The following is an 8,431-nucleotide window of genomic DNA, read 5'->3' as shown; positions in this document are numbered from 1 at the left end:
GGGCTGAAGGCAGCAGGAATGGGAGTAAGACTAGGCCCCACCTCAAGAGGGGCAGAGACTGGCATGGGAGACAACGTAGTGCAAGGACCAGGCAGGCAAACCCTGTTCAGGTCTTGTTGAGTGTCCAGAGTGGATCCAGAAGGCTGAGGGGGTCATCAGTGGGCCGGGCAGCCCGCAGACCCTGCCCGTTATGGGCCTGCAGAAAGTTCTGCTTGCTCATCCGCTGCTTTCCCCTCAAGGAGCTGTCCAGAGAGAAGGCCTCAGGAGTTAGGGAGGCCAGCAGCTCCAGGGAGGAGGAGGGGGGCCCCAGGCTGGGGACCTCAGGTACTGGCTGCTCCTCCTCAGGCGGAGGGGCCTCAGGCAGGGGTGAAGACAGAGGGGGTGGGGAGGAGGACGGGAGCTGGGTGGACTCTGGGAGGCTGGGTGGCGGCAGGCCTGGGGGCTCTACAGGGCCTGGCAGGCCAGCAGCCGGGGAATCCAAGCCCCCGGGAGGCCGGATGCTGAGCTTGGCGATAGTGGCCTGGATGGAGCTGATAGGCACATCCCCACCGAGAACCAGGTCCTGGGAGTCCTGAGGAAGGTGATTCTGAGGAGACAAGAATGGGCGAAGATGGAGTCCACGAGGCAGTGTCAGTCCCAGCAGCCCCCAGGGGCTTCCTCCCTCACCTTCTGGGTGACACTGGTGCCAGCTGAGGGCTTGCACGGAAGGGGCATGCCGTGGCGCTGCAGGACCTGCTCCACGTGTTTCACCACCGCCTCATGGCAGAACCGGAGATGCAGCTGCAGGGGCGCATTGGGCCTGGTCAGCCGGGCGGGCCCGTCACCCAGGATGGAGGGCCCATCCCAGCTCCCGCCTGGATCCTCACCTTCTCCTGCAGCATGTGTTTCCTCTGCTGCCGCATGCGCCGCACCAGCTGAGGCAGCTCAGGGATCCCATTTCCAGCCTCCACCTCCTGCACAGCCGCGTAGAGCAGCGCGAAGGCTCCCGTGCGGCCCACCCCGGAGCTGCGGCAGGAAGGGGCTGTGAGGCCAGCCCAGGAGCCCCCAGAGGAGGGCCGCTTGGGAGCTACCCACACCTACCTGCAGTGGACGACGACAGGCGTGTGCAGGGGGCGCTGATGCAGGTAATGAGCGTGCACCTCCTGGATGAAGTGCAGCAGGTTGCTGGGGCTGTCCGGCAGGCCTCTGCAGGGTGGGGCGGCATCTCTGAGCCAGACCTGCTCCAAGGCCGCACCACCCTCCCAGCCCCCCAGCCACCGCCCAGGGCAGCAGACGCACAGCTCCGGCCATGTGGGGAAGTGGAGGTGCACGAGCGAGCGCTTGAGGCTCTGGTCCCGGAACTGCAGGCTCAGCACCCGCTCCACGTGGGTCTCGGTGGTGCGAACACTGCTCAGGGCCAAGCTCAGGGCACCGTGCACCATGGGCTGGCCCCTCTCAGTAGGGAAGTAGCGAGCCACCTTTTGCTGAAGGACAAACAGGGCAGTTAGGGCTGGTTTTCCGGTTTCCCTGCTGGGCACCCACCCAACCTCTCCCTCTCACCTTTTCCATCTCGGCCTCGGACACGAGCATGACAATGACTGACACTTTCTGCTCATGCACCATGAGCCAGAAATCGGCAGCTGTGCCAGGCAGGGGGGCCTGGGTGGCCACCAAAGGTGGGCAGTATGGTGAGAGCCCCTCCACGCGGCTGGCGTTGATGTAGTCGTCCTTGCCCGAGCGCAGCACCACACGGTTGCTGTCATAGGGCATGACGTCCTGGTGCCGGTTCTTCAGTGAGTAGCAGCGGGCGATGGCGATGGAACGGCCACGGGCGTCATGCTCCTGTGCGTCTTGTAGCTCCCGCCAGATAGCGTCCAGAGCCCCTGCATCGCCCAGCTGGCCCCGAAAGGCCTCCAGCTCCTGCTGCAACTGCTGCAGCCTCTCCGGGTGCTCGTAGGGGTCCTGCTCGATCAGCCGCAGGGCCTGTGGCCGCCGGCCCTCAGCCGCATCCACCTTAGTAGGCTGCAGCAGGGGCTGCCCACCCCCAGGAGGCTGAGCGCCTCCATGCTGACTCTCAGGGCTGGAGGAGAGCAGATCTGCACTCGCAGCGCCTCGGCGCAGACACACAGCTGGCTCTGCTGCAGGGGGCCGAGGAGGGACGGGGCCGGGCCCCGGTGATGGGGCAGGTGAAGGCACCAGGTGGGGAGTGGGGGCGGGCTGGCTGGCAGGCGGAGGGCCTCGAATGGAGAGTGCAGGGGCCTGGGGGCCCAGGGGCCTGGGGGAAGGGGCAGGACCATATGCCAGGGTGGGATGGGGAGGCTGAGGGGGCCCAGGGCTGGGGAAAGGCAGCACCCCTGAGTGGGGGGGCAGAGGGTCCTGAGAGGGGCCTGGGTAGAGCTGGGTGTGCAGGGTGGGCGGTGGCTGCCCCAGGACACCAGGCTGAGGGGCAAAGGGATAGGGGGTCTGTGGGGGTACCAGTCCTGAAGCCTGGGGTGGGAAGAGGTGCGGATGCTGGAGTGGAAGGGGCTGCTGGGGAGGCTGGGGCCCAAACACGGCTTGTGTGGGGTGAGGCTGGGGCCCAGTCCTCGGGGCTGAAAAACCTGCGGGCATCCCAGGAGAAAAGTGGTGCTGGGCTGGGGGAGCTGCGAGGGGTGGCTTGGCCCCCATCGGGTAGGTGTAGGGCACGGGCAGCGGCTGGGGGGGCGGCCCCGGAAAGCGAGGCCGGGGAGGAGCAGGAGCAGGGTTTGGCCGTGGTACCGTGTGGCTGGAGATGGGGGCCTGGATGCTATCTACTGTGGTGGTGGCTGGCCGAATCCCCACGGCCAACTCAGGGCCTGAGAACTGGGGAGGTGGGGCTGAGGGCAGGCCTGCAGCTGGTGGGGTGGGCCCGGGCCCCACCCCCCCATAGGGACTGCTCACCATGCCATGCTGCGGCGAGGATCGCGGCACGAGGCCCAGCTCTGGTGTGTAGGCCCCGGCTGTGTAGAGAGCAGGTCCAGGTGCCATGGCCACCACCGGGTGCCCTAGGGCCTGGGGGGCCCTGGGCTGCAACATCTGGGTGGGGCCCGAGTAGGTACCAGGCGGTAAGGCGCCTGAGAGATAGTGGGGTCCTGGGCCTGCAGAGCTGGGGAAGGGGCCGGCGGGGAGGTGGAGTGGGGCAGCAGCCCCCAGGAAGGTGTCGGGGGGCAGGCTGCGCAGCTCCTCAGGCAGGTCCCCGGCCTCCAGTGCCTCGCCCTCCTCCCTGCGGGGCAGCAGTGGCTTTGGGGCCGTGGGCCGTGGCGGTGGCTTCCTCTTCAGCTCCCTGTAGGACGAGGTAGGGAAGAAGTGGAGCCACTCACCCCCTCAGCTCGACCTCAGTCTGGGCTGCAGCCGCACCCCAGCCCCGGGGCCACGCTCACCTGTCCAGGAGCTGCTGGCGGGCTGCGTCGCGGGCCTGGCAGGTGGACTGTGCCCGTTCGAGGAGAGCAGCCACCTTGCTCTCCAGGTCTGCATAGAAGTCCTTGCCCTCCTGCGACTTCTTCATCAGGTCCTCATAGGCTTCATAGGAGGCCACCAGGGTCTGCAGCGTGGAGTTCCACCTGGCGGGCAGAAGGGCCGGCAGGAGGTGAGTAACTGGAGCCCAGCTCTGGGCAGGACTGGGTAGAGACACAGGGCCAGACACTGACTTTTGGTCCAGTTCACTGAGCACCCGCCGCACAGATGCGTACTGCACGTTTGCCTCTGTCAGTGCCCGGAGAATGTTGTCCTGGGCGGCCAGGTTCTGCTCCAGGTACACCCTCAGCTGGTCATACTTCTTCAGCTGCTCCTCAAACAGCTTCTGAGGGAGTGTGTTGGGGGGTGGAGGACAGACACTCAGGGCCTCACCACCTAAGGGTGGAGCCTAGAGTCAGCCCCTGCACACTGCTCACCCAGCCTCACCTTTATCTCCGAGTGGTCTGTGGTAACCAGTGACGCCGTGATGTCATCCTTCTGGATAAGCTCACGCAGCTGCTGCTCCAGGGACACACGCTGGTCCCGCATCTCCTGCACCTTGGCCAGGATGCGCTTCAGGTTCTGCAGCACTGCCTTGTCCTCTGGGAGCGGCAGTGGTCAGTGAGTCCAGAGGAAACCCCAGCGCCAAGCCTCTCCCCATGGGGATAGGAAGGGGGCTCACCTGGGGTGAGGGCTGGCGTGGGCAGGGCGGCCCGGACCTGGTCCAGAGGCCCACTGAGCAGGCGCAGGTTGCCAACATGCAGATTCATGGCACGGTGCAGCTCGCTGTTGGTGAAGGAGGCCTTCTCGTGGACCTCCATGTACTTGGCCCATTCTCGCCTCACCTCTGCCAGCTCGGCCTTGGACACAGCCGTGCTGGCCCCTGCCTGGCTCACGGCCTCCTGCATCTTCTGTTCTAGCAGCTCATCCTCCTCCAGCAGGTCCCTGATGTCCTTCAGGGAGGCCTCCACATCCGTGAACACACCTGACAGCACTGGGGGCATGTTTAGAGGAGGCGGGGTCAGCTCCTGTGGCAGGCAGACCAGGCATCCAATCTGGCCCAACCCCCAGGAGACAGAACTGCCCCCTCAGTCAGGCTTGTGTGCAGCCCAGTGCTGGCTGAGCAGTGCAGACAGAGGGCACACAGGGTGCGGTGGCTCACCGAAGTGTGTGGTGGGTGCTTTGACAGGTGCTGGGAGAAGTGGAAACCTCCATCCTCGGTCAACAAGGGACACAGAAAAGGCCGCAGCAGATGACTCCCACGTTCCTGCCCTCCACCTGCTTGCTATTCCTCCTCACTCACCTTGCATGGACTGGACGAGGTTCCTGACAGTGTCGGGCCGGACGCTGAGAGCCGCACACTTCTCCATGAGCTGGGGTGGGATGTGGCTGTAGGCATCAAGGTTGTCCACTGTCTCAGGATCCAGCTGCATTGAATCCATGAACTGGCTGTTGAGAGGCAACGGGACCAGGTGGGTGCTGGCTCAACCCCTCAGCTACACAAGAAGCCCACTAGGGCAAGCTCCCACCACTGAAGCAAGGTCTGAGGTCCTAGCAGACAACAAATCAGCATCCCAACTGCCACCACAGAACATGCCCAGGGCACTACTGAAAACAGTGGGACATCCTCCTCTCAAGATGCGTGACTCTCAACTTACTAATCTAGCATATATAGACCCTGGACAGGGAGGGCGCAGCCAGGAGGCCTGCTGGTGCCAACAGACCTTTCATTTACTCCTCTCCCTTTCGCAGGCAGCACTGGGGACCCCACAGAGGTCTGGTGTGTACCCTCCATGCCTCCCACCCGAGCCCTGCACTCACTCCAGGACCTCATTCTTGTCCTCAATCTTGGCCATCATCTCCCGAAGCAGCTTGGCCTTCTCCTCACTGCAGGAGAAGTGACAGCAATTTGCTGGAAGCCCATGGCTGTTGAGATATCCCAACCCGCCCTGGGCTAATAGGGCCTGCCTGTCCCGCCCACCTGTACAGCGACGAGGCTTCATGGGCAGCCATGGGTACCAGTTTGGTGAAGATGTCAGGGCCCGTAACAGCTGGGTCTGTGGGGTTCACTGGTAAGGGCTTCACCAAGGGGGCACCTGGGAGGGGTGAGGAAGAATCGTGGAGACCAGGCCCACTCGAACCTCGACTGACTCTCTTCTGTCCCATCTTCATCCCCTACCCCGATCCTCGGCCTCCCCTCAGCTTCAGACCTTTTACAGGCTGAAGGGTGTCCAGTGCTGGGACAGCCTCGTGGTAGATGAAATCATTGTCCTTCTTGGCAGAATTGTATCTGGGGGTCAGGAGGAGGAATGGGGAGTCTTGAGTGATCAGCAGGGATCCAGGACCTAGCCTCCCACATGGGCCACTACTCTCTGGCCCTGGTGGCTTCCTCCCAACGATGCAGGCAAAAGGCCAAGACCCTTCCTAACAAGAAGGAACCAGAGCCACCCCGAACCCCAGAAACTCACTTTCCCCCAATGACATCCATAGTGAAGCGAAGTGCGTCTTGCACAGTGTCAGGCTGGCCCTGTAGGGTAGGGATGGGGGTGCTCAGTGCCAACCACAGCCAGTGCCAGGACACCCCTCAGCCCCAGCAGGCTTGCTCCTTGTCTTCCCAGGCTCCGAGGGGCAGCCAGGCTCATCCTCATCTTTACCTTGGCCAGCTTGATGGCTTCATTGAGCTTGTCCAGGGCACTCTGGAAGTACGCGACCTGAGGGGGACAGAGACCAGTCCGTCCTTCCCTGCTTGGACCCTACTCCTTCCGCCACCCCAACCCCCACCGAGCCTGTCTGGCCATCAGGTGACCCATCAGAAGACAAGGAGCTGAGGAGGTAGCCACGCGCCAGCCCAGCCAACAGCACCACGCTTAGCGTCTACCTTCCAGCTCCACCCCACAGCCTACATCTCCCACCAACCATCTCCTGAGGGGAACCTGCTGCGCCTTCTCCGTCCCCTGGGGATGAAGGCTGCACAGATGGGACAACACATGAGGAACACCAGGTCTACAGCGGTGGGGGGGGGAGGGGGGCTGCCAGGGATGTGGGGGTGAGAGACAGAAGAAGGGTCCCCACGAGGATCTGACTAACAAGGCTGGGACCAGTCCCCTCCTTGCCACGGCTCACTCACCCGCTCTCCGAACTTCTGCTGCTCCTCAGCCTGCTTCCCCATGTGCAACTGGGAAAAAAGAGATGTCACTACTTACTTCCTGAGCTACAGCAACTCAGCCCAGCCCAGCCCTAGTGGCCACGGTGCCCTCACATGAGCCACAGCTGCAAAGTAGTAGATCTTCATCTGTACCAGCTTCTTCCAGTCCTTCTGGATCCGGCCCAGCAGTGAGGCAGTATCGGGGTTCTCCAAGGCCCGGCACGCCTCCTTGTAGTAATCCACCACCTAGAAGCCAGGACAGGGCTATAGTTGGGGATCGGGAGTAAACCAAAAGCCTGACATCAGTCCCTTGCGGGCCACCGTCTATCCCTGTCCCTACCTGTGCACTGATGCGAGCCACCAGAAAGCTCTTCCTGTTGTCCAACATGGACTTCTCCAGAAGGCACTCCTGAGCCTGGCCCTGGAAGAGCAGATGGAGATGCACTCCATTCCTCACCGGCACAGACCACACGGATGCCCTCTCCGCCCAGCCTCCCGCACTCCAAGCAGCACAGCCCTGCTCCTGATCCACCTGGGGCTCAAAAGATCAAAGCCCAGGCCTCTGCTTGTCCCTCACTGCCATGTGCACAAGACCTCTAGGATCCAGCCCTAACCGTGCCCGGCCCTGGATTCAACTTGGCCCCAACAAGGGCGTCCTCACCAGCATGAGGTTGACATTGAGAGTGAGGATCTGCCGGCTCATGTCAACGCTGTAGGCATGAGGGAAGTGCTCACGCAGGTAGGCAAAGGCACCTGCTGCGCACTGGAAGTGAGTGCAGGAGACCTTCATGCCCTGGGAGAGAACAGGGGAGGATGCCAGAAGCAGAGCCACAGAGCTGCCTGTGTCCACTCCACGGGGCAGGATTCACACTCTGGAGGCTGACAACACTCAGCACCCCTCCCTGGTTCTGTCCTACGACCCACCCACTGCCCCTACCCTCCTCACCTCCTCAGACATGCGCTTGTCCATGGCCCCCAGCATGGAGTGCAGCGCCCCTGGGGAGGCACAGAACACGGGGTCAGGGCTAGCCTGGGGCTGCTGGTGTCACCCATGATCAGGACAACAGGGGTCTGGGGCAGTTGGTCCAAGGACACCAAAGCTGGAGTAAATGGGGTCTCGGTCTCTGGCTCTGCACCAGGCAGGGATGGGGTGGAAGGGAAGGGGCTCCTGCCGTCCACAACCCTCAGCCTACAAGTCCAGTCTCAGAGCCTCAGGGATTGCCTACACAGGACTCGGGGCTCCCCAGGCGGAGGCTGAGCCATCAGGGTTGACGGCAAGGCCAGTCTAGGCCAGCCTTGTTCTCCTCCTGCTGGAAGCAACCCAAAGCCACAAGGCGGGCCGGGATCTGTTCAGTCAGAAAAGAGAGGCCACCCCTCTGGGCCGGAGCACACTAGCAACACCATGTGGCAGCCAGCCTAGTAGAGCCTCTCCCCGGCAGGGTGGCTCCCTGTGGGCCCGAAGAGAGGTACCAGCAGAGCTGTGGGAAGGCAGTGGGCGGGTCAGAATCCAGGTGTTTTCCATCAGCCCACTGCCCTTGTGGCCTCCTGCTGAGCTGAGATGGGGTGGGCAGGGCTGGGAGGTAGAGCCATGGGGAAGGGGTTAGGTAGCTCACCAAGGTTGTAGAGAATGCAGGCCTGCTCATACTTGATGTCTTCATGGGCCACAGACTTGCCTGAGAAGATCTCAGTCCTGTGGACAGGCCACCCCAGTCATTTCGAGTGAAGGAGCTGGTGAAGCGACACACCACCCCCAGTGCGGTGTCGGATGGGAGGGAGGCCTGGGGAGACCACACCAAGCCACTCCCCATGCTGTGTAGCAAGGAAAAGAAAGCGGGG

The 8,431-nt window shown here is 63.0% G+C and overlaps 1 protein-coding gene across 1 annotated transcript in view; it reads right to left on the bottom strand.

Annotated features, from left to right (window-relative positions):
* Positions 1–8,431, bottom strand: part of PTPN23 (protein tyrosine phosphatase non-receptor type 23) — a 39,403-nt gene continuing 30,972 nt past the window's right edge. Inside the window, exons 4-25 of the mRNA XM_007470270.1 lie at positions 8,209–8,285; positions 7,542–7,591; positions 7,257–7,388; positions 6,936–7,016; positions 6,710–6,841; positions 6,578–6,625; positions 6,105–6,161; positions 5,919–5,977; positions 5,661–5,740; positions 5,432–5,546; positions 5,272–5,337; positions 4,754–4,899; positions 4,133–4,444; positions 3,898–4,052; positions 3,645–3,796; positions 3,378–3,557; positions 1,540–3,280; positions 1,279–1,463; positions 1,081–1,185; positions 867–1,005; positions 667–780; positions 1–586 (exon numbers count right to left, since the gene is read on the bottom strand). Coding sequence (XP_007470332.1) covers positions 107–586; positions 667–780; positions 867–1,005; positions 1,081–1,185; positions 1,279–1,463; positions 1,540–3,280; positions 3,378–3,557; positions 3,645–3,796; positions 3,898–4,052; positions 4,133–4,444; positions 4,754–4,899; positions 5,272–5,337; positions 5,432–5,546; positions 5,661–5,740; positions 5,919–5,977; positions 6,105–6,161; positions 6,578–6,625; positions 6,710–6,841; positions 6,936–7,016; positions 7,257–7,388; positions 7,542–7,591; positions 8,209–8,285 — 4,606 coding nt within the window. The 3' untranslated portion in view covers positions 1–106. The remainder of the gene's footprint in view (positions 587–666; positions 781–866; positions 1,006–1,080; positions 1,186–1,278; positions 1,464–1,539; positions 3,281–3,377; positions 3,558–3,644; positions 3,797–3,897; positions 4,053–4,132; positions 4,445–4,753; positions 4,900–5,271; positions 5,338–5,431; positions 5,547–5,660; positions 5,741–5,918; positions 5,978–6,104; positions 6,162–6,577; positions 6,626–6,709; positions 6,842–6,935; positions 7,017–7,256; positions 7,389–7,541; positions 7,592–8,208; positions 8,286–8,431) is intronic.

The sequence above is a fragment of the Lipotes vexillifer genome, unplaced genomic scaffold, assembly GCF_000442215.2.
Source record: "Lipotes vexillifer unplaced genomic scaffold, Lipotes_vexillifer_v1.1 scaffold942, whole genome shotgun sequence".
Lineage (NCBI taxonomy): Eukaryota > Metazoa > Chordata > Mammalia > Artiodactyla > Lipotidae > Lipotes > Lipotes vexillifer.
Note: the sequence above shows the minus strand (reverse complement) of the source record. Positions and strands in the feature narration are given on the sequence as shown.